Raw genomic sequence first — 25,680 nt, 5'->3', positions numbered from 1 at the left:
ACCGAGGCGCGAGTGCAGGTACGTGCGGGATGCGGGTGATGGGGGTGGGGGGGGGTGGTGGTCGCGGAGGGACCGGGCCGGGGGACGCACCGCACCGCTCCGGCGGGTGCCGGCTCCGGGCCGGCGGCGCGGGCCGGGGCGGGGGTCGCTGCGCGGCGGGAGGCGGCGGTGGGGGTGCCGCCGTGCTGCCCGCCCCCCTGCTCCCTCCCCCCCCCCCCCCTTAGGTCTGGTTCCAGAACCGCCGCGCCAAGTTCCGCAAGCAGGAGCGGGCGGCGGCGGCGGCGGCGGCGGCCGCCAAGAACGGGGCGGCCGGCAAGAAGTCCGACGCCTCCCGCGACGACGAGAGCAAGGAGGCCAAGAGCACCGACCCCGACAGCACCGGCGGCCCCGGCCCCAACCCCAACCCCGCGCCCAGCTGCGGCGGCGGCGGCGGCGGCGGCCCCAGCCCCGCCGGCGGGCAGGGAGCGGCGGGGCCCGGCGGGCCGGGGGGGGAGCCGGGCAAGGGAGCGGCGGGGCCCGGCGGGCTGGCGGCGGCGGGGCCGGGGCAGGGCTGGGCGCCGGGGCCCGGGCCCATCACCTCCATCCCCGACTCGTTAGGCGGACCCTTCGCCAGCGTCCTTTCCTCGCTGCAGCGGCCCGGCGGCACCAAAGGCAGCCTCGTCAAGAGCGGCATGTTCTGAGCGGCGGCGGCGGCGGCGGCAGCGGCCCCTCCCGCCCACTAGTACCCGCCGCCCGCCCGCAGTAACGGCCAGGGGCCCGGGCTGCACCGGGCTCCGCGGGGCAGGGACCCCGCGCCCCACGGGGGGTCGCGCCCGGCTCCCCTCGCCCCGGCCCGGCGGCGGGGCCGGCCCCGCAGCGCCTCCGCGGGGGCGGGGGGGGGGGGGGGGGCGGCGCGGGGGGCGCTGCGTGGGCGCGGAGGCGGCGGCGGGACTGTGCCCGCGGCGGGGGAGGGCGCCCTGCCCGCCCGTTTTGGGGGTGTGTGTGTGTGTGTGTGTGTTAAGCTCCTTCTCACGGTCAGCCCGAGCGACAAAGTGTCTTCTCCATCCCCCCGGCCCCGACCCGGCCCCCCAGCGCCCCCGCCGCCCCCGGGCCCCGCGCCCGGGGGCGATTCTTACTCCGCCGTCCGGTGTCTCTGTCCCCGGTCGGGTGTCGGGTCTCTCCGGTGCCGCCGCCGCCGCCGGGCTCGGCGCTGCCGCCGCCTCCCCACCGCGGCCCCGGCCCCGGCCCCGGCAGGGCCCGCGCCCCACACGGCGGGCGGCTTGTATTTATTATTAATTATTAATTATTATTAATTATTATTATTACACGGTTCACGCAGTTTTTAGGCATCTCCGTTAGGGTTTTCTAATTTTATTTTAAAAGGCACAAACTATAGCTCTTAGTTGAATGTTGACAGGTATGCTTTCTCTTTTTCCGTGTCTTTCTACAACTGTGTTCTGTGACTCAACTGTATAGTGTTAATATCAGTACAGACTTGTCTAGTTGACCGTATAAATAATGTTTTCCCTTCTCGTAGTCTCTATGGCGTGTCTTTATGGAGAAATAAGGTTCTCACGGGTTCCGTTCCCTTTGCGTTTAGAGACACCAGGTTCAGGCAATGATATATATTTTTGTTATCGGTTGCATGTCGTCTCATTTTTTTTTCTTTTCCCTACCTGTTGGAATATGTTTGTGAGCATAATCTTCATAAATTATGTTCAGGGTTTTCAGATTTATTTATATGTGGTTAAAATGAATGCTTCTATTTAAAAGGGGAAATATTTCTACATGTGCATATAGTTTTCCAAGAGTGTACCATTAATTGTTGATAATAAAACCCAAAAGCAAATATAGCACCGTAGCTTTATGACTTGTCGTTAGGGCTTTATTTGGGGGGAGGGCTCGGGGTTTTTTCCTTTCTGGCAAAGATTGAAGGTGCACGTCGCAGAAACTCGACTGAGTCATCAAAAGGAGATGGGCTCGGCAGCATTATTTTTAATCTGCTTTACCATCAGGAAGACCGTAACTGCGGGTCACATCATTACCGCCTAATTCCGTGCCGTTATTAATGATTTGCAAACAGGCTTGGGGGGGAAAGGGGGAGATGCGGCAGAGACCTTTTGTCTCTTCCTCGAAAATTGGAGATGGTCAATATTAAGCGACGTCCGTTCAAATAAAAAAAAAAAAGGGGGGGGGGGGGCGGTTCACCCCAGAAACTACAGGTCTGGTTTGCCAGCCGATAAAGCATCTTGCCCACCGGCCGAGAGGTTTTGCCCTTATACCAACATGCGGGAGTTAAATTTGGCTTTCCCCGTCCGCAGCTTTTCACAGACGGTTCTTCTGCTTAAACCCTCTGCTTATACGGAGGGCGAGGCCAGGGGGAGCGGCCGCGGGGACTAGCGCGGCCGCGGACTCGGTTCCCACCGGGGGCAGGGCTCGTCCGGCGGCCTCACACCTGGAGGGCCGCTTAGCTTTTGCCGCCCGGCGGCGGGAGGCAGCCGGCGGCCGCGACAGCGCCCAGCCCCGCCGCCTCGGCCGCCGGAGGCCCGGCGGCGCGGCCCCGACGGCTCCCCCGCTGCTCGCCGGGCCCGGCCCCGGGGGGAGCGGGCAGCGGGGCCGGCCTGCCAGGCCCCCCCGCAGGGCACGGGGCAGCAGCAGAAACCCGGCCTAGCCAGGACGATCCGGCATCCAGCTCCACCAAAACCCCTCGGACAGGGGCGGCCCTCCTCCCCGGGAAGAGCCGGGGGGCCCAGGGGCTGTGGCAGCGCACCCCGGTGCCGCCTCCCGGGGCTGCCCCTGCAGCCGGGGCACTGGCGGGTTAGCTGCAGGGACGCCGCGGTGATGAACTCTGTCTGACTCTGGCAGAGGCAGTGGGAAAATAAAAAAAGACTGCTTGGGGTTTTGGCTGAGAAGCAATCATGGCAAGAGCACTCCTTTGCGTGGTTGGGGTGCTGGGAAGAGGGTGCCACCTTCCAGAGCACAGTCAAAAGAGCCTGGAAAAATGGGAGAAGTGCTGTTTCGCTAATAAAGATACATCAATAGTTAGTTTTAAAATGTTGCAATAAAATATGCAGTCCATTTCCTGGAGGAAAAACCTGTACTTACTTCTTGAATCTGTATTTTGTTATAATGCAGGTACTTTTGCCATTTTACTTCTCTTCCAAAAGTCATTTAATGATCTAAGAATATCTTTGCTCAAAGTAAATGAATTGTCTCCAGGAATTACCCAGCTGCAACTGCAGTGCGGCTCTGCTAATAGTGATCCACATGGAAAGAGCTTCCTGCTGGAGAAGCTGCAGTGCTCGGTCCGTCTGCTCTACCATGGCTGAACCAAGCCCTGAGCTCTTAGAGAAGGCGAGACCTGTATTACCAGTAAACCAACCAGCCAGCCAAGGGCGATCTAAAGATATCTCTCCTGGTCAGGCCTTGCTGTGTGAAGATGATCAGCTTCCATCTTATGGCATGCAGTCGTGATTTGAAAACATTAAGAGATGACAACATACTACTTCTTTGGGCATTTTTCTTTTTTTGCCAGGTTCACTACTTTCTCTGCTAAAACTTAGGGTTTGTTTCTAATATGAAGGCTTCAGCTTCCAAGCAGCCGATCTAGCTACATGTCTGCTAGACCTTGTCTCTCTTTTAATTTTAGTACACTGTAAACTTATTTTCATCTTGATCTATCTTCTTCCTGATAAACTAAACGGGCTGCGTCCTTTACATCTCCCACACTCCCTGAGGCTCAAACTAAAAAGGTTTTCCAGAGCTGGAACCACTCTCTCCTGTTTCTGAAGATGCTTTGCAAAAGGGATACCAGGACAGTACCAAACACTGCAGTGCCTCTCTCACTAATGGTTCATACAGAGCTAAGATCACCTCTCTATTTCTGATCACAGTTTTCCACTTATGTACTAAACTTCTCATTAGTCCTTTTTGGAAACTACTCTTCTATCACTTATTCCTTCTGACCCATAAATCCCTCCCCAAGCCATGTTCTAGTCACCCCTGCAGCGCAGGGAACTGTGAGAGGCCTGAGGCGTATGGCACCCACTGTTTGTAAGGACCAGCGTGCCTGTGGCAGACCAGTTGGAATGGTTAATTCATCAACCTTCATGATCGCTCAGTCAGGTAGAATGGATGGTTTGAAAATACATGAAGTTTATTCCTCCTGCCTCTCTGCAAAGGCAGGAGTCTGAAAAGGAGTATTAATTAAGTACTCTACAGGATTGCTGCTGACCTCTACAAGCATGGAAGGTAGGAGGGCCACGGGGTACCCAGGGGGAGCCCAGGCAGGAAGAAGGTGCCAAAAGGCTGGTTACCCGTGGTACCGCTGGAAGCTGAATGGGCAAGCTCATCTGTAACATCAAGGGGTGCTCTGGGGTTCATAAGGCAAGGAGATCTGGGCAGAAGGACCTAACAAGTCAAAAGATGCTTCGGTAAAGAAATGAGGGTAAGGTTTGTTATTTTGTTGGTTTTATGCCCTCATGTTGTTAAAATAAAGAAAAATTTGGGGGTTTTTATCCAACTCAAATTCAGTATGAACACATGTTGTATCCTGAAGAGTTCACAGGTAAATTCACATTGTGTGTTTGAAGTAACTCGAGTGTTTTGTTTTCTGCTCTTCTAAATACCAAGACTTGGAGTTCAGGTCTAATGTTGAATTTGGCTCTGGGGTAGCTCTGGCACACAGTGTCACTTTCTTCTCTCCAATACATGAACAGAAATAGTAATTCCTGGTTGCAGCATGAATCTCTCAGATGGATGCATGCATGACAATCCAAACATAAACTTTGCTACTAAAGAATACGTAGCCAGCATACAGGAAAACTACAATTAATAAAAATGACCCCTTTGACTGAGAAGCGAGCGTGTCTGGATAGTTTAATCTTTACATATCTGCATACATATTACTTAATAAAGTTATCAAGTTAATATTAAGTTAATAAACTTAATAAAGTTATCAAACTATTACCAATCAGTGGGAAAAGGAGGTGTCATGAAAAGCACCTGTGGTCCATTAGAATATTTTTTTAAATCCTCTTTTCCTCCCACTTTTTTTTTTTTTTGGCACTGTTGAAAGTGCTAATAGATGTACCTAGCAGGAGTTCCTTGAACCAGCCTGACTCCAGTCGAGGCCAGAAGCTCACTGCTGTGGTCTGAAGCATGAGCTCTTTCTGAAGGCAAAATCTGGGGTTTCTTCACATAGGAAGGGTCCTCACTGTCCAGGGGAGGATCGGGACATGAAGCTCACCATTAATTCTTAGACACCTACTAAACTAGAACCCGTCTGTAACTCTTGCTGCACACTTAGCGCGAATCATTGAGTCAAACACCAGTCTGTAGACTACCCGCATCATCTGTAAAGCAGAGCGGTGCTATGAAGGCCATATTACAATGGGAGATGAAGCCTTCTGCTCCTGTCACCAGTTTCATTTGGTCCTTTACAAGTTGTCACCTGACAACTGTTACAAAATAAACTGGTAGCTGCATCCAGAGTGCTACTAAAATATGGCTCCATCTTAGGAAAACAATTTTACACCTTGTACCTCACATAAGAGGTCTTCTCAATTTGTGGGGAATTTATCCGGAAAGAGCTCAAGAAACTTTAGCTGTGAAAATGAAGCTCATGCTGCTGCATTCTAGGTTGGAAATTTCCTTTGGAGAGAGGAAATCACCTTTTGGGCTGATCCTTGTTGTGGCTGTCATATCAACAGGAAATTAAAATATTTGCACTTGAAAAGGAGCATTATTTCATACTGCTCTTGCAGGCTGAGGCCGTACTTCTTTCCATTCCTTTCTGAAAGCGAGGTAATAAGGAGATGCTGATAGCATTAACTTCAGCATTGTTTCACAGAAAGATGTTTATAGAAAAAGAATCAATATATTAATTTCCCCTAAGGAGAAAATCTATCTAGGGAACAAAACACAAGTTTTATGAGTTGCTGTGGTTATTTGGTTAAGGAAAAGAAGTGACTGAAGATTGTGAAACCAGTGGCTAAAAGGCTTGGTTATCTGGCATGGACGAGGTATTTGGGAAAGCTTGGGTTGCTCGTTTCAGAGGCATGGGTCACCCAGAGCTCCCAGCTGGAGCTGTGGATACTCATTGCTCTGAAAAGTCAATCTACTTCTTGATACTCCTAAGGGAGTGCCTGTAGCAGTCCCTGCCACAATATATCGCCACAAACCCCTGTGCTCTCAGGGCTGTTAAAAACCCACTTGTGCTTTGAAGAGCAAGGGGAGGTGGTTCATGCCACCCCAAGCCAGGGCAGGACCCAGCAGCTTCATGCACCTGCTGACGCTTTCCCAGTCTGCTCCCTCCTCCTGATGACAAGGGAGCTGAGCCACAGAGAGCCAGCAGCAGCATCTAGCAGTGCTCTTTTCTAAGCAGAACCCAGAATAACCTCTGCCCAGTGCTAGCTCTGCCTGCCCCTGCATGGGTAAGTGTGAGCATGTTGGATTGGGGTCAGTGCTGGCCTTCCTTCATTCCAGCTGGGATGCTCTGTGCAGCTTTCTGCTGCTGTGGCCTCCTTGGGCTCTTCTCTTCCAGCGAACCAAGGCAGGTAGAAGGCAATTCAGCATCAGTGAATCCTTGGTTGCTTTGCCTCAGCTTTGCAGACAGTACATGGGAGCAGGGGGACAGGCAGCAGAGGCGCTACAAAGTGGACGCTTTAATTCTCATTGAGGTTTATCATCATGGTGTCAGTGGAGTTCAACGCTATGTACGGTTACACAGATATATTCCACAGACTGTCACAAGCTGCAGGTTATTTTTGTTTCTTTTTTTTTTTTTTTTAACCTGAAGAGTCTGACAGGGTAGTTCAAAATAATCTCCTCAAAGCGCTACTGTCAGGAGAACTCCAAAGCTCCTGGCCCTGGATTGATTTCACAGTATCAAACTGTTCCAAGAAACAACTACCAAAATGCTCTTGCTGTGTTACCTTTAAAAGGGTTACCAGAAGCGATGAACAGTTCAAGAATCTCCATAGGTAAAATGCCACCACATCTAGGATACAAACATTTGCGCAAGCCCTTCTCACTTTACTTCCAAAGTCACACACTTTCTTTACAAACTCAGTGTCTCTTCATTTTTAATAACAAAGTCTTCTTGCATCTGGAAGAAAGAGGTAGTTAAAACCGTTATCTACTGCTACTGTGTGCACTTGTAATGCATTATGTGACAGCCTGTTTTAAAATGGTGATGCTTTAAAGGCACAGATCTAATTATCACTAGGAATATCTCTATGGAGACAAAAAGTTAGATAAACATGGTGCGGGTGGTTTTGTCCTGCTGCAGAAAAAGAGGATGAGCTAGATGGACATCTAAGCCCTTCACTCGCATCTTATCCAATTGCGGCTGGAAATATAGCACTCCTGAAATATTTCTGGGCTGATTCACTGACTGTCAAATCCAGTGGTGTTCACAGAAAGGTGGCAAGAATGATCAGGGGCACATTTCATTCTAGAGAGGTGGAAAAGTTATTTATATTAACAAGGAGGTGTGCTGTACTGTATAATATATATACAAATATTAAAATACTGATGATACTGGAGAAGTTAAATCAGGCACGTTTGATTTTTTACCCAATCTCACCTTTCAGTGACCACATCACTCTTGCTCTCTCCTAATGCTGGTTAGGAGGAAAAAAAGTAGGTTAACATATGACAGTGTGACCATTTGATTCCTACCTTAGCAAGCTTAGAACTGGTAAAGGGAGATACTTCCAATCATTAGGGCATCAAACTGAGACTCGTTGCCCCAAGATTTTGTTGAGGTAAAGATTTTAACTAAATTCTGAATAAAAAGAAGAATAAGTAAGAATATCCAGCCAGTAGAGCCTGGGTTAATAAATGATTCGGAAAGATTTCTGAAATAACCCACCTGTTTCAGGGTGTAAGCCCATCTCTTCTTATTGAAGATGAGACCTTTAACAGATATTTTCCCTGAAAAAATATTTATTATGTGTTTTTCTAAATCACCTGCTGATGGTCAAATCCAGCATTGGGCTTACAAACTGTAGATCACAAGTTTTAGGCTGTACTTCACTCACTATGTTTCTGTATTCTAATAGTAAATGAAAGCATGGCCTCCCAGATTTACTTCATCTACATTTCTTCATTGCATGTTTTGGTGGAAAATAGTCCCTGTTCAATTCACAGCTTCAGTCCTGGCTGAAGCACGTCCCACAGCTGAAGTCAAATACGCCTGCACAAGTGATTAATTTTTCCTGTTATTACTGATTACTTTCCTTGATCAATACTTTCACTGGTGCATATCACTAATACATTTAAATGTCGATGTGGGAATTAATTATACTTAATTATTTCCTTTCAAAGATCATGAAATAGAACTACTTTTTTTTTTATATTTTGGGCTATATACAAACTTAAGGCCAGACTTGTCTTCAGAATTGTCCAGAATCATTTGGACAAAACCTAAAGTATTTTATTTTTAAAGTATCTTACTTTCTAAGAACTTTTACAAAATATTTAAAAGTAATAGAAGTGAACATATTTAATCACTTTGGCATATTAAAAAACTCCTGTAATTCCTAAACCCAGTCACATGTGAGTTCTGAACAAAAAGGGGTTTCTGTAAACAATGAAAAATATTAATGATACAAGAGAAGATTCAATTACATAACTGTGCATTGTAATTCTCAATGATTTATAAAAGGCAAAATTCAGATATGCTATATAATAAATTATCATTAAGACGAGACTACAGTTTGGTCTAATAGAATCCCATTATTTAGAAATGGAAAAAGAAACCCTATTAGATTATAGAGCTAATTCCTTGCCAGTGCTGAGGTCACTGCTGTTTTGCTCTCAGGCTTGTCTACATGAAAACTGTCGGTACAGTTGAAGAGTCTTCCTGAGCAGAGAGAGTAACAGAAAGACAAGAGGAGCTCTGTGTTGACCTTGCCTCTCCCATAAGGGAACAAAAATAGCTGTAGTGGGTAAATCACCTTAATATAACATTTTAAAGAAGAAGAAAAATGTGTGGAGGTCGGGGGGTAAATAGCCCCAAATGGCAATACACCCCAGTAGGTCAGAGACCAACCGAACCAAAGCCGCAGCAGTGCTCTGAAATGAAACTAGTCCCAGCACAGTGTGAAGGGCCTCGTGACACACACAAAAGTATTTTTTTCTGGACCTACAGCTATCGAGAAGTTTCAGCTAATGCTGGTTTCAAAGGGATCTAATCAGCACATCACATTTTAAACCACCACAATAAACAAAACCATAGCTTGGGAGACGCTTAGTTTATATTGAAGCTGCAATGCAGTGTGGGGGGAGAAAGGCTTTCTTGCAAGTATTTAGTTGGGGTAGCAGGGGAGAAAGATGGCCAGAGAGATTAATTCCCAAAAAGTCCCCAGCGAAATTACATGTGTTCTGGGCAGAGCTGGTGAGAAACCCTTAAAGACTGTCCTTTCTCAGTCCTGAGGCCATCAGGAAGGGAAGGAGAACATGTGCTGCTACGTGTGTCGAGAGGGCTGCAATCCCACTGAAACTGGAGTGCACTGAAACCTCTCCAGTCTTCGAGTGTGGTTTCAAAAACCACATCTGTGTATTTCTTTTGCATTTCCCAGAGCAGTTTGGATTGTCTGGTCTCCTTTCCCTCCCAACGATAAATTAGCCACAAGGGATGTGTTTTCTGAAGAGGACAGCAGAGAGTCACATAGACCTCAAGCTCCCTCACCATAGCAGTTTCAGGCAGAAAAGAGCATGGATTTCAGCTGGGAGGATCCTGTTATCTGAGGGGGAGTCATCTTTTCCCACCTCATCCTGATATGCCTCCCAGATTTTTCTGCACAGAGATAAAAGCTGAGACATGTGTCCTTTGAAGTGTATTGATGTTTTTCTTGGGGACAGGTGCGCTAGAAATGCAATTTATCCCCTTCCATAATAACTGCTTTCTATTTCATAGCAACCATGGGTTCTACCCATCCACAAATGGCCGCAAGGCTCCAGGGGATCGCCAACACAGAGAGGAAAGTGCACCAAAGCTGCTATTATTTGTCACTTGTTTACTTGTTGAGGTTATGTATTGTCCCCAAACAATTTTTCCTCCCAAAAGCCATTCAGTTCCCTTTGCTGTGAGCACCCGGACCCTCCCTTCCCACCCTCCCACCAAACTGCTGCAGAGTTTAAAGGGCTGTGATGACAGGTCTCAAAATGCCCAGTTGTCCCCGTCGATGCTGACAAACCAGCACTTCTGGCAGAGCCATTGCCTTGTGCTTCAAGGAGCTGTGAAAGCCAATTTTGCTTTCAGTGGAGGTGTTTCTATTTGACCATTTAGCATCATTAAACTGGGATTTGTAAGTTTAACAAACTCTGTATTAACCATGCTGCTGGCTGTTGAACAAATGTACTAAAATTCGTGCTTACTTTCAGTGGCTGCCTGCAAGAGAGTTGAGAAATAACTTTTCTATGTTACGATGTCAGGAGGCACAAACACTTAATCACTTGTGTCATTGAGTTAGACAAACAATAGCTATAAAAATGTATCAGATACTGCTAATCAGTGTAGCTCCATGAGCTTACAGTATTTCAAAACCCACACCAATTTCATGTTCTAAAAAAGTAGCTTCAAAAGATTCCTTATTTGGTTGCCACAGTATAAGATTTTTTTTTTTGGTAAGAGGAGTCCTGGGCTGGATAGTTATCTCAGCAGCATACAACTTAAACAAATGAGATGTCACTGATGGAAAACTGATGGAAAAGAAGATTTGAACAATTATACAAAACAGATAAGCCATTAGCTTCTCCTGGGATCTAATGATATGCTCTGCAGGATCATTCAGGCTACAGCCATAATTAAAGCTGGTCCTGAGTCATTCTGTTGTAACACAAAACATTAACAAAGGGGAAGAGAAAAATCTTTGGCAGCCTCTTTGCAAGGGACGACTAGGATGAGACTGGTGCCTGACAGGTTAGGACTGAAATATATTTGGAATACAGGGCTATGAGAAAGAATTGGCATTTTACTATTCTTTTATTTAATAGGCTACCTTTTGGAAGCATAATCACATCTGGATAAAGACCTGAACATGCTTATCCACACTGTGTCACCTGTGGGAAGGACATTATTTGGTTATGCTGAATGTGTTATATTATTCTATTAATTCCATGTTTAAATTACTCAGCTACTTAAACCACGCTGTTTCAGCCTGTTGCTTTTATTAGTTGATAAACACCATCTCTTATTTTTGATCTCTTCTTGATGAGGACACTGGCAGCTGTATTTGCACGTTGTTTTATTTTTCCAGTGGAAACCCACAGTTTTGTGGTAAATTAGGTACAAACCCCAATCCACATGGCCAGTTTGTTCAATCCATCTGAAAAGCTCCTTGTGAGGCAAGAGAGTCAGCTAGGCCTGCGCTGCCAAAAGGAAACCATTAAGACTGTTTATTGCTATCCTGAGCCACTTCAAAATTACACACATGATTGCTTTTAAATGTTCCCATTTGGAAAGAATAAGCATACATGCAAAGTGGTTCCTAGCTGGAGCCTATTTGCTCTTCAAGCAACACCGTCCACGGTCCTGGAAGAAGGTGGCCTCTTTTTTGCCTACCCCAGTACTTTCAAGAAACAACCTGGCTTCTAATGGTGGACAACTATACACTTGATAGAGCTGGTTCCTGGTTTTACCCAAGCTGGCCCAAATTTTGCTTTCAAATTTTCTACGTTCAGCCCAAAATTACACTCTAAATTGCCTTCCCAATGGCTTTACCTCTATGAGGCATCTTCTTCACCTGCAGCACTATGTAAATGTTACTGCTGCAGGCAAAGTTAAGAAAAAACATTACTTCTATGTAATTTTTTTCTGTGTTTCACAATAGTAAATGTTTACCTTATCAATGGCATCTGTTAGTATGTAAAAAGCTGGATAAATAAACCTAATTCTGGCTAAATATACTCTATAGTCTAGTGTACTCCTCAGGGACTTTCTGTTGTCTTTGAAGTGACCAGAGGGAGCGTGTGGAAAAGCAAACACCAAATGTGTGGAATTAATGGAATGATCCCTGCTATAAGATAGACATTTTAAGTGTTAACTAATAATTTTTAAATATTTGGTGAAAATACATGATATGTTTAGTTTTATTCCATTTGAAATAATTCAGCTGGTAAATCTTTTTTTCAGAAAGCAAATTATTGTTGCTGCCTCACATCTCCAATTTATTATCCAAAGTAATAACCTTGGCAAAAATGTCTATCATTTCAAGTCTTGAATAAGGACTCGATTCACATGGCTAATGCCCTGTGTAAGAGAATTAGCAGAAACTCATCTCAATGTGGTTTCAAAAGAGGAAATTAAGCAGACAGCCTTGTTAATTTAGCATATAGACTTGGAATAAAGTACAACATCCATCATCTCTCGAAATTCAATTAAAAATTGGTCTTGTGTCCAAGGAGAAGGAGCCAATTTTCTGCTGGAAGCAGAGTCCTGGAAGTTCACTAAAACCCTTAATGGTTCTTTCATTGTGGGAGCCAATATGAAAGAAAAAGCAGTTTGGGAGTTCAAATTACCCCTCACATTAAATGCTAGAATATGTGTAATCTTCAGGTTGGGCCCATTGCTGTTGATGCAATGCTTTCTGTCACCACGGACACATGGGGAATTCCAGCTGCGCTTGTCCTCTGGTCCTTAAAAATCTTCCCATGTAGCACTGTATGCTGCGGCAATGCTGAACAGGCTTTTGTATTCAGGGTGAAATACCCTTCCTCACCATATGTCTTGTATAGTTCTTATTCTCCCACAGTAGGTTTCTATGTGTGATAAAAAGATGCTTGCAAACACACACTGAGATTTAATATCTGGGGAAAGGGAAGCCTGAAAATATGTTAACAAGATTTTCAGCATTAAACACAATTTTGTTTCAGATTTCAGCTGTTAAACATCTTAATTTGTTTTGCTTTTTACTCCAGTAACATAATGCTAATACACTCTGACAGCTTGTGACTCCATGCCGAGGAGGTTTCGCAAACCAATCTCTTTACTTGAAATTTGATTTACAAAGTGCCTCAGTCCTTTAGCTGGGTGGCAGCAGTCACCATCACAACACTTGTCATGGCTTGAAGTAGGAGCACAGTCTGGGCAGTTTTTCCTTGTTTGTTTATTTTCTTCCAGTAGAAGATTCACTGAGATGAAAGAATCCTTTTAACCATTTAATGTCCTCATCCGTCAATAAGCCGAGTCCTGAAAATACTCTCATGCAATGTCTGCCGCTCTTCAAAGGGAACAGTGGATTTTTTTTCCAACATACATTAAACTCTTGGTGCAGAATACAGGTAGCATCTATGTAGTTTATTTTTTACAATATTTGCTTTGCATGAGCTGGTCTAACAATTAGTGCAGAAAGCTTTTAGACACCACTTTCTCCTTCCAGCCCAACCTAGCTTTGGGCTTCTTCTCACCAGCAGTTAGGTCAGGCTGCTTTCTGGGCACTCAAGGTCACTGCTCAGCCAGCAAGACCATTTGTTTCAGCTAGAGGCCAGCCCCAACCTTGTGTGGGCCATTATTTTCCTGGAAAATCAATTTTTTTGTCGTGTGAGGAGTACATGAGGTGGCTCTTCATATCACAAAGCCCTGCAGAATGGGCATGAAAGACAGCAGATGACTACAAATATCTGCTCTCAGTGGTAGCCCTCTTTGGTTGATTGCTGCTACCTGCTCTTGGCAAGGGTAGGTATCTTCTCCATGTACATGCACATGGCTTGTCCTGAATGAGCATGTCCTCGTACGTCCCAGCATCCCAACAGGCATCTTATGTAGCATAACCACCTCCAAAGGATAAGCACCATGTGGACCATACATTTGAGGAATTGTATAATTAACTGGAGAAGATGATTTGGCATCAAAACTTAGTGAAAAAGTTTTTCTTCATCTCTCCTCCCAGTGAAGAGATTTTTAGATTTCTTTACATTTATTTTACTAAGATAAAATGCCTGTTTGTGTGGCTGTTTCTGGCTGTCCTTCTTCATAGCTGAGATATGGTAGGCCAAGCCAACATCACCTAGCTAAGAAGCCCAGCCTGTAGAGAAGACCAGAGAAATAAACCACTTGTGCTTGCCTCACTGCAGCAGGCATCACTCCTGAAAATATTTTGCTACAGTTTTAAAATCTCCTTTCTTCCAGAAAGGGAACACCTTTTGCCATGGTTTCCTCTCAAAAGGACATTTAACCAGAAGGATTCAGCTTGCCTCACTCAACTCCAAACATAGGAAATGATCTGCTAATGCAAGAGGTCTGTACGCTAAACAACTACGGTCTGCACAGAGATGCTGGAGCTGGCTTTAACCCAGCCAGCCGCTCCTGGTAGTCTGGCTGAGGCAGCGCAAAGTGTGCTGCTGCTTCATGCGCTGCATTTCTAGACAAGCTGACTCCACTCCTGGTGGGGTCCTTGCTCTGGCAACTTTTACTGCAGTACCCAGATAGCCAGGTCCTTCTGAACTCTGCAGTCACTATGCTATAGTCACGGTAACTGTTAAATGCATGCTTGTTTGGTTGGGTTTTTTGCTGATTTTGTTTGGGTTTTCGTTATCTATAGTGAGTTCCTAGCACCTTCATTGTCAGCCTACATTAAATTCACTAGTGAAGACATTCTTTCGCTGGACAAATCAGTTTCTGTGTTCCATTTATCCATTTGGAAATAGATATATAATAATACTTTTCTGCCTCACAACAGTGTTTTTAAATCTTATTCAACTAATGATTGCAAAGTGCATTACTGTTTTCTGGTGAAGATGGGCTCTGTAAGGACTGATGATTAAGAGCGTGGTCCAAGAAGTACCCCACTGACTCCAGTCCCCTTTTTCTGCTTGTGCTACTTGAAATATAGTTGAAAAACTGAAAAACCAGGTCTAGGTACCTATGCTTTTACACAAGACCAGTGGCTCTGGGTACCTGACTTGAGGCCTGCTAAAGACGTCTAATTACCTTGGAATTGAAATCAGGTAGCCTCGAAAATCCAGCCATTTCCAAGTCCCTGACACTGGGTGCTCAGCTGTTGTGGTATTCAAAATGATTCAAAGTCTTGTCCAAATTATTTTATATTTCTGCAGCACAAAAGATGTAACTCATATTTGTATTCAAGCTGCAGCTCAGTACTGTCACGAGAGAGACAGCTTGCCTTAAAATTGTAAACAAATAAAATGATATTGTAGAATTTATTTCCTTTCCGTGATGAAAAGTACTATGGCAGCCTGTGGAGAAATATGTCTTCTTACATTTGCCTCGCTAGCCACAAGGATTTAATAAAGACTCTCAGTGCAGCGTGCACATAGCTTTGCCACACTTGGGCTGTTTCGACCATCTTATTATTTACCTATTATTTCTGCAAGCGTTCCCACTGCAGGCAGTGTCCACCCTGTTTGCGTGCACCTTTCCAACGCCTACGAGGCAGTGACGATGTTTATTTACAGCCCTGCTTTCTAACTGCGAATGGACAGCAGGCAGCTGAGAAATGCTATATTAATTAGCATTGAGAAGAATTTCTGGCTAAAAAGCAGAATCCTTGGCATCTGAGGGGAAAAATTGAACTGTCTGTGGTGGATGGTGACAGCAAGTTGTAGCAGAGAGAACAGCACGGGGGGTGTGAGCCGGGCTGGGCTGTGCGGTGCAGACAGCAGGGCTCTGGCAGCCCCGGGCAGCTGGGCAGCGCGGGCTCTGCCCAAACGTGGCTCCTGGTGAGCTGGGGCGTGCCACAGGGGAACAGCTGCATTTTATTATTTCTGTGCAGGACAAGGTTGAGAAACTGGCTCTGTCCTAGGTTGAGAACAAGGGGGAAGAAGTTCTGCAACTCGACCATTTACCCTTTGAGAGCCTGCTCCTTGCTGAAGCAGTTTTTCCATCACAGGCACACAGTTCCTTCATGTTATTTATCGCAACTCTTCTGCAGCTGACAATTTATTCGCATTCTTCATTTTACCTTGCCTATAGCTGGTAGGAGCTAAAGTTGATTACTTTGTATGTCAAAGCTTAATCAGTACAGTGTCTTGGTCAGTACAGTCTTCAGCTCCCGGGTTAACAACGCGTGAGGGTTGCTGGCAACTGGAAGCGTGTGAAAATAGCCACATACTGCTTTAGGTACAGCGGATACTTGAAGAGCCTTGCAACAGCAGAGAGAAATGTATTCATGTGTTTAATTGTATTCACACTGTAAGCAGATTTTAACCGTTCAATATGAAGAGAGATATTGAGACCGCCAAGTATTGAGTGATAATATTCCATCATAAACTGTTCATCTGCATCTATACCTTGCTCAGTTATTTTGTTTACTTAACACACAGCCCCATGTGAAAAAACCACAGCTTTGAAGTCAATGTACCACCTACATAAATTTGTAGAGTCTATAAAGACATGCAATAGCTGTAAATGTCACTGTACATCATCGGCCAGGCTTTTTTCCCAGATGTAAACCCAACTACATGGAAGACTTGCAGCTTGTGCAAGTCAAAAGCTTTCTCGGTCCCCTTCACCCCCGTCAATGAAGTGAATCAAAGCAAAAGCAGTGCAGCTGCCTGAGCTTCTTGGTCTTTGGTTTACCCAAAGGTGTCTTGGAAGTTCTTCATCTACAAAGGTGATTAAATAAGGTAAGCCTTGCAAATGAAACTACAAGCACCATCCTCTTCTGTATAAAACATAGCGCAGTGAAGGCATCGGTTAGCTGTGACAATTATGATTGACTTAGGGAAAGCCTCTGTGATTGTTAGCAGTCGGGGACATGCCTGGTCCCAATATTGCAGAACATTGTGGTAGATGGGCTTTGCCACTGCAGGCAAAAAAGTCAGTTGTCATGAATTTTGTTGAATGTTACTTCTAGTTTTGATTATCAAACCACATGCACTTATACTGGCCCATGTCATCCAGTCAAATGAAATATTCTTTTGCACTACTCAGAGAAGAAAAACTTAAAATTGACTATTTGCTAAGCACAGAAGGATATTAAAATATTAATCAACGCTTTCAGGAGAGATATAAGAAGAAAGCTATCAGCAAAGGTTTGCAAGAAATAAAGACCTCTATTCCTATAAAAAGATTTAAAAAAATGCAGCTGCTTTTCTGCAAGGTGAATAGAGCAGATCCTGCAGCAAAACCTTCCCATGTATTTTCACATTGCTGTGGGCAAAAGCACATTAGTCACTACCTTTAAAACAGATAATGGCTTTTCAACTGTTCTGTGCCCATGTGTATCTGTAACAAATGCTCTGAGAGATAACAGCCTTGGCCGAGGCAAATGGACGGGAGTTGGGGCCGGCTGATTTGCCCCCACCATTACCTCCCATCATTGCCGTCAGCGCGCATGTGCGCGCTAACCGCGTAGGTTGCATCCCAAGATAAGTGTTTGAAAGTGGTTTTGTGAGGCTGCAAATTAATTTTGAAATTCAGCTTTGGTCCATTGGAACAGACTTGTAATTATATCAGTTAGCAGCACACTTTTTCACAGCATCACGCTTTGTCATGGGTCCCTTCTCAATGTCATCCTACCTTTTCCAAACTAAGAACAAGCTACAAAATACATTTAGGGCTACTGGTAAGGTATGTGTTAACTGGCTTCTTTATTAAGTGCTGTCCTTGTACCCCTAAATTTTAAAATGAGCCTAGGACCTGTGAATACTTAGAACAAGAGGGCTGAACGCATTTCACAGCCCTGTATGCAAAATACAATACCTTGCTCTTTTCACACTTCAATTATCTAAAGCCTAACTGGGATGCAGCTGGGTGAAGAGGGTTTGCAGGACTCGTGTGGCTTCAGCGTGAGGCTCTCCCCCACCTGACTCTGTAAGCAATGCCTCCCTCTCTCCAGGGGACAGGCACACCAGGAGCACTGCCCTCTGCCCAGGAGTGGTTCCAATATAAACCCACGGATCCAGGAAGGGCACCAAAAAGATATGTCAAATATGAACCAATCTAAATATTGAAAAAAAAAAAAAAAAGCCTCCAAAATGTCAGTCCATGAAACAGTTCAGAGAGCTCAGTTTCACCCCCAGGTTGGTGATGATCTGAGTGTTATCATCATGTGTCAGTCAGGAAAAGCTTTAAATTAAGACTTGAATAGTAGCACGAAGTCCAACACAGAAAGCTCATGCCGAAATCTCATCTACTTCAATACGTTAGTATTAGTTAATAGATCATACAGGTGCCTAATTACTCACCAGAATTAATTTTCCTAAGAAAAGTTTGTAATTTGCCTAAAAAACCCCCAAACCTTACATTTAATACACCTTGGAAAAATAACCACTTTGTTCTCACATGGTCTCAGGAAAGTGCATTTAGAGGTGACACCTCCCGTCTGAGTGACAGGGACATATTGATAAGCAGGAGGATTAGTGCAACGCCTCCCCTCGGACTTGTGCACTTTCACAGTGTTTTATGAACACCCCAAAGGCAACAAGAAGAGCACTCGGCCACAGAGAAGAGGGGATATCCATTGCAAGTCCAGGTCCCTGGGACAGCCATTCTGGCATTACCATTAACACAGAAGCTGTTTCAGAAGCAGCTGATTTATCTGGCACTTCCTATTCATTTTCTGAGCTGGAAAAGATTTGATGGCTCTGTTTCTGAGACCTTCCTGATATGCTTGTAACCTTTTTATCCCCATTAGCACCTGAGAGGGGGTCCTTCCAAGTATATATGCCATAAAGAGTCATATTCATATCAATATAGTCCTTTTAAGTGATTGAGGATGCTTCAAGACACAGCAACTGTAAGTGTCATGCCATGCTGGGGCATGACATCCCATCCTCAGGTGCCAGGTACAGGCACGTGATTTTATTCCTTTGTGAAATTCTTCTCCCAAGAGGTGTTTCTAGTACGCTCTCAGCTAGGATTGAATACAGGAAATTTTTTCATTTGCAGAAAACGTTAATCTTCATAGTTTATGCTGTTGAACCTATATAGGAATAGCATGACTGGCTAATATCTGTTGCAGTGGCAATTTTGTTTCTGGGACTACAGACCTAATGGTCATCCTGTTACCCAGTAATGCGCAACTGTGAATGCCTTGAAAACATTTTTTTTTTTTTGGCAAGCTCTTTAAACTGCTGAAAGACTAACGGAACCAGTCTTTGCAGGAGGTAGACAAACATCAGAAGTAGGTAACTCTGTTTAGGGTCGTGCAGAATTCTCTAGAAGAGTCTCAAAACCTGAGGATACTGTGGTGAGCAACAGGGTTTCCCACAGGGTGTCACACTCTTGAAGTGCAATATTGCCAGAGATCCTCTTCGCCCTTCCACAAGAAATGTGTCACATGCCACGTGTATTTTATGGAAAGTATGTTTTAGTGAGCTCCTGCAAACCAGAGACTAGGGAAGAGATTACTTGGAAGACCTACATCCTGTGTTACACGATAAGCATCATTTGCCATCTGATATCGGTGCTTACCTTTTTGGAAAAAAAGGGTTTGACCTAACCCTCTGAGACATTTTTCTCTCCCACAGGTCCTGACGCTCTGCTCTGAAGCTCAACACGGGAAGCTACCAGGTAGTTTCCAGAGACGTGGGTGGCATGTCTCTGCTCCTGTGCTTGTCATTGGAGTAGTTTGTTGTCTATAATCACAGGTGATAGACAAAAGGAATTCTAAAAATCTTGTTTTCTTCTTTTTGTTTGATAAATTCTGTTATTTCAAGGAAAGATTTGCATTTCTGTTAATTTTGGTTTAGTTTCTAGACCCATGTGACTGGCTTCAGCATGTTTTAAGCAGCAGGTTACCTGCTTAGAAAAAAAAACACATACGTGAACTATGGATGTAGCATTAGCTAAGAGAATTTGCAGTAAAGCAGATGGACTCTATGGATGAGTTAACATATTTGGACCCGTAAGATTGTCTTAAATAATGGATTTTTTTTTCTGAATGGCTTAAAACCCATTTGCTTTGGGGAGGAGAGCTCCAACAGCTACATGGGATATTCAGGAATGTCTACAGCGCAGCAGCCATAGCTTTGCAGAGGGGTAAGCATCCCTCTTGCAGGTTTAACTCATGCTACATTTTATAACAAACATGAACAGGGGAACCGACACCCCCCCCAGCCCCCCAAAATACTAACCCCACACTGTACTGTGAGAAGAGTTACAGCCCACCCTGTACTTTCTATCTCTGTTTTGTGCTCTTATTGCTTGCAAAACTTGAGCGGCTTCCAGTTTAGTCATTTCCCTTTATCAGGGAATTCAGATGAAATTACATTCCTACCGGAGGCTTTTAGAGGTATATGGGAGCCCTGTTTGCCTTTACAGATGTATTTTTCTGGCATCTTTTTTTTTTTTTCCAGCCAAGTGGTGGTCATCTGCTCACTTCCAGTGCCACAACCCTTTCGGATTTTCACTGCAGACATGTCTCTGAAAATGAGCATTTTGTCCTCTTGTTCCCCAGGTACCCAACCTTTTCTCAGGAGAGCAGAGACAAGGGGCGAGAAAAGCAGTGCGAACCCTCTGCAAACTTTATTGAGTAAGTACTTAACCAGCTTCCCATTATCAGGAAGGGGATCCATCTGAGACCAAATCTTTGCTAAATTGGGCAGCAAGAACTGTACCTAAAGCTAATTTTCTAAACAAAGTGGTAGCTGCCTGGTTTTAACTACCCCCCAGAAGAGCTGTCTGGATAAGGATCAATACTCATGAGATGAGCAAGCTGCTGCTGTTTATTACCTGTGCCTAGAGCCTCCAACAGCTACCAGCACCTGGCTGCGTTGCCTGATGATCTCTGCACAAAAACACTCGCTAAAGAGAGAAAACAAGCAGCAAAACAAAGGGGGTTGGCTGGACCCTGGAGCAAGGGCGCAGAGGAGGAAACAGAGCCCTTGTCATGCCCGGCTGCCATGGGCGAAAGGGAAGGGATGGAGGCATGACACTTGGATGGGGTGCAGAGGAGGCACAGGGCTCTCCTGGGGGACCTGGCACGCATACCCCCTTTCCATGGGGTATCCTCTGCTCCCATGTCTGAGTCTCAGCTGTCGCAGCTCACTCCCCTCCCACACTACTCCCCATTTCTTCCATATGCCCCCAGCTTCATCCTGCTGCTTGACAAGCCATCGTCTTCTCCCGGGGCACGCAGGGTGGTGTCCCTTGGGGCCCTCCTGGCAGCCTTTGCTACCTGCAGATGAAGGTGGTGGTGAGGTAAGCAGGTGACACAACTCCTCTTTTATAAGGTTTGTGGAATTATTTTGGCATTAAATCAGTGCTGTTAGAGCGCACCCCCATTGGTGCCCTTTTAGGATTATAAACAGCCTGGTCAGCTCAGAGCTGCCAGGTCACATTCACCAGAATAATAATTAAAAAAAAAATCATACTAGGACTTCCACCATTTTCCTTGGCTCAGAAGGGTCACAATCACCAAAACTGTGCTTGTCTGGGAGCCCAGCAACCTTGGTGCAGAGCTGCTGAAGCAGAAATAGCTGCCTGACTGCCTCCAGATCCAGCCTCAGAGCAACCTCCAGCGGCAGCGAGCTGCTCCCACAGACACGGCACCGATGCTCCTCTCCGGGAACCCCAGCATACCTGTTCCACCACAGAGTAACAGTGGCCCTCTGTCCACAGACGTACACGCAGAAGTAATGTAAGACCACTACCATTTCCATTAAGGCACTGGGATAAAAATCTGCTTCCAAAAAAATTAAATTGTCAGTACTTCCCCATGACTCATCTAACAGCCAAAGATGTGCTTTTGGCACAAAACCAAACCTGTCATCCACTGAAGACCCAATTAAAAGAAAAAAGAAGGGGCAGTTATTAGTTTAAAATTTTGTGTGAACTTCTTGCTGGTTGCTGGTAAAGCCACATACTCACTGAGATTCAGGAATCAGTGATACTGCAGCACATGCATAATTAAGCACAAACTCGAGGATCTTTGCTATGTGGAAATGGAATTAACCAAGCACATATTTAGCTTTGCAGTGCATGAAGTGCTTTACTGAGTCAAAGTCTGAACCACAGTCCACTGACACCAATGAAAGATCTTCTGAGGACTTTGGGTTCGACTCCCAGAAAGCCATCTCTGCTCGTCTTTCACCATGCCAGCCACACGTGCTCTTGGAAATACAGCTCACAGCAGCAATCCACAGGGTATCGCCCCATCTCATTTATGTCTTCTTTATTGTCTCCTCCCATATACTAAGTTTTGTGGAATATGGCTTGGTTCAGCCTACCCCAATGAAGCAGAAGCTTCTACCAGCGGGATGTACACGCTCTGCAATCCAGTTTCACAGACACGTCGCATGCAATAGGAGAAATTAGTTATAATAAGTAAAATCAACACTACCAAAGGTAATCAACATTTTATTTATAAACATACATTTACTATAAAAGCTGTTGCATTTTAGACAAGTTTTCCTAATTTCCAGAGGCATTTTAGAATAAATAAAATAAAGGGAAGATTAGCGTAATTGGCATTCAACGTTAGCCCCAGCTAGGACAGCAATCCTTGCTCTTGAATGGACATGCAGATAAGGACGGTCCCCTTCTGGTTCATCAACCTTTAGGACATTCACCGAGAACTACAGATTTACTGCAACAATAACACTACGTAGCAAGAGTAAGGAAAAAATACACCATGAAAAATGGGGTTGTGAAATACAGATGGGTTATGACACCTGTTTAGATTCTCTGAAGTAGTAAGAGGCTAAATAAATTCTGAAACATCTAAAACCCATTAAATACATTGTACTTGCTTAGCAATAATAATTCATTTTTTTCAACAAATACATTTACATTGTAGTTCATTTGTAGTAAAGCGTTATTTTTTTTTTCTATGCTCAAAGTTCCTGATAAGAAATGTATCATGTTTACGTGCTTAAATTGAAAAAAAGAAAAAGGAAAAAAAGAAAGATCTTAGCCTGAATGAATTTGCCATGTAGGACTCCAAAGGAAATATCAAATCAAACATAAGCAGTTGGCAAGTACAATTTAGAAAACTGTTGAAAATCATTCTGTGCAGGTGAGTAGATGTTCATGAGGGAGAAAAAATATCGTTGTCTGAGAAAGCTGCTTCATTTTGCCGTATATACAAACTTGACTAAAACATGCATACACGAAACTCATCGATAGACACTGGCATCAATTTCTAAGCAGCTTCAGAGATCCAGTGGTGTGTCTGCAGTGCAATGCATACCCCCACCCCAGCCCTCGCCCATGCATTTTACTCCCAACCATGACCCCTATGTGAATGAGAAGCGGACCTAACCTCTGTGACAACCAACCCTTTTGTACGCTTGGGGACTGATTTGCACATCTAAACTCTACCACATGGGTGAAGCGGTGTTAGCGACTCATACCAAATAGATGTACAAGCATGCACGGTCTCATTTAAAAATCAGACCCAGACATCTTATATTCACATATCCTTAATGCAGCGCATGGAATTACACAGATGTAGAAAGCTGGTTATAAAATCTGCTTCTTCAATTTCCATGTTATGCATTATTTGTGGGAAAAACATTATGGTGACCACATGCAAAGTGGATGCGTGCATCCTGGTTATCAAAACCCTTTAACAGCAAATCATGCAGAGGGTTAATCAAAATATTGGACGTCATTTTTATTTCCAAAACATTTTTCTGATTTTTTTTTTTTTTTAAATATTCCCCAGGTGAAGTTCACGAAGGAACTTCAGCTTTTTGGATTTATTGCATCCATAAGTCATCGTTGACTGTGTGCAACGGCTTTGCATTTTCTAAGGCACAGTTTTAAGGAAGTAACATGTAACTTTCCAGCAGATAGTCACAATGTCCTCCAATGACAACATCATACGTGGGTTTTCAATGACATGCAGTTTTGCATGGGTATGTGACTCACATGCAAGCAACTGTCTAGAGTTTAAATAAATAGTTGCTAGCTATAGAACAACTCAAAATTATTGCTTCCCTAATAACCATTTCATTTCCATTTACCAACACATCAAAAGACAATGGATGTGCACATAGATAAAATAAATCTCTATTAATTCAGTTTTATCACGGTTTTAAGGCAGAGTAAGTAGATTTTTCCTCCATTTTAAGTTGCATTGTGAACTGCTAAAATGGGATATTTCCAATTGCTGTTTACCAGAAAGTGCTAGGATATTTTACAACTGCAACACACCCCCTAACCTCGCCCGTGTATGGTAGGTAAAGTGACCCAGCTCTGACCGCTGTTTCAATGGGCTGCTGGATCACTTTAGTAAGGAGCACATGCTTAATCAAAAAACACAAAGGAAAACTGGCCCAAACACAGCCAAGTTAAAGTTTTTTTTGCCTACTGCTGCCAGCTTCCTCTCTGCTCGCCTTCCGCACTCCCGGTTTCTGCTGACTTTATCGGGGTGGTGTGTGGAGAAACGCAGGCTCGAGGCTGTTTAATTCCCTGCTCTGGAGGGCACCCAAACCACACGTGTTTCTCCGCATGAAATTTCAATCAACTGTAATGTCTGCAAATGAATGTGCAGATCTCAAACCAACTCAGACCGTCAGCGGGCAAGATACACGCCAAAGAGAACAGCTTCACCCTAGCTTGAAACCGCAGCTCGGAGACTCACGATTCAGCTGTGTCTGCCCACTCAGCCGCCTCTCCCCTACATCGCCTTTCACTGAGTTTAATAACAACACCAGCTGCTGAACTTAGTAAGAAGGATTGCTCCTAAAGGGAATCTTGCCACTGTTAACAGTATACAGTCTTTAGGTTTAATGAAGAAATCTTTATTGGAGAGAATATTAAGCTATAGTCATGAACATTACTTGAGGTACACAAACAAAAAAAATCCTATTTCTAAAGGTGCAATAATTTATTTGTATAACTCCTACCCTCAACTGAAGGTAATATAAACACAAAATGCTTCAGAATAACAGGATGTATTATCAAACTAGTCTCTGTATAAAAAAAACTTATAGCTTCAGTTATAACAGAGAAGTTGTGCTGTGATGTTTAGTTATTCAAATGCACTGATTAGATACTATCTTAAAATTACTTCTCAGCTCAAGTTGGCATATTCTATAAAGGTTCTGTAAACTTAAATTTTTTAATTCCTAGAAATATTAAACCAAAACAGCTTTATTGCATGTTTATTTTCTTATTACTTTCAAAAGAACAAGGTAACAGACTGGAAATCATAAACATACCTGAAAGGTGGGATTTTTTTTTTCATAGTACTTAGGGTTTGCCTTCCCAAACATGGTCATACATATTTTGCAAATTTCTTAAGAAAGGGAAAAACCAACATACTGCCTTTTAAAGGAGCAGATGCAGCGTTTTTATGAGTTTTTCAAAATGAGATGAGAGCCATGATGTCCGTGGATTCAAGCTCTTACAAGTGATTGTCTGGAGGCAGCCGATACATACGAGAAGAGAGTTCCTTCTTGAAAGTTATTAGGACTGAAAGTCATGTCACAATGTAGTTGGCTGTCCAGCAGCTGGATGAAACAAAATGAAACCAAGTCATTAGTTGACAAACTTTAACAAACGTACATAGGCTTTTCCTCATGTGATCTTGACAATTGAAAAAACTGCATCTGGAAATATATATAACTTGTGTCCTGCTTCTCTTTCTTCTGCAAAGCTGGGGCACTAACTGCAAAGACGGATTCAGCATAACTCCGGTGGAAATACATTTCCCACGCCACATGGACAAACGCATTCTGCACGCACTTTTATTTCATTTTACTCCCAAAGTACTTGTGGGTGTATTTACTTTCAGGCTCTGCAGTGCCAATATAGTAAAGCAAAGGACTGATGAGTCATCT

The 25,680-nt window shown here is 44.4% G+C and overlaps 2 protein-coding genes across 2 annotated transcripts in view; one reads left to right on the top strand and one right to left on the bottom strand.

Annotated features, from left to right (window-relative positions):
- PHOX2B (paired like homeobox 2B) overlaps window positions 1-1,840 on the top strand; it is a 3,503-nt gene extending 1,663 nt beyond the window's left edge. Inside the window, exons 2-3 of the mRNA XM_064450832.1 lie at window positions 1-18; window positions 225-1,840. The exon at window positions 1-18 is cut by the window's left edge and continues 170 nt beyond it. Of these exons, the coding sequence (XP_064306902.1) occupies window positions 1-18; window positions 225-680 (474 nt within the window). The 3' untranslated portion in view covers window positions 681-1,840. The remainder of the gene's footprint in view (window positions 19-224) is intronic.
- Window positions 1,841-22,232: 20,392 nt separating this feature from the next.
- LIMCH1 (LIM and calponin homology domains 1) overlaps window positions 22,233-25,680 on the bottom strand; it is a 184,351-nt gene continuing 180,903 nt past the window's right edge. The window contains exon 35 of the mRNA XM_064449349.1: window positions 22,233-25,350. Within this exon, the coding sequence (XP_064305419.1) occupies window positions 25,325-25,350 (26 nt within the window). The 3' untranslated portion in view covers window positions 22,233-25,324. The remainder of the gene's footprint in view (window positions 25,351-25,680) is intronic.

This window comes from Phalacrocorax carbo, chromosome 4 (genome assembly GCF_963921805.1).
Source record: "Phalacrocorax carbo chromosome 4, bPhaCar2.1, whole genome shotgun sequence".
In the NCBI taxonomy this organism is placed as follows: domain Eukaryota; kingdom Metazoa; phylum Chordata; class Aves; order Suliformes; family Phalacrocoracidae; genus Phalacrocorax; species Phalacrocorax carbo.
Note: the sequence above shows the minus strand (reverse complement) of the source record. Positions and strands in the feature narration are given on the sequence as shown.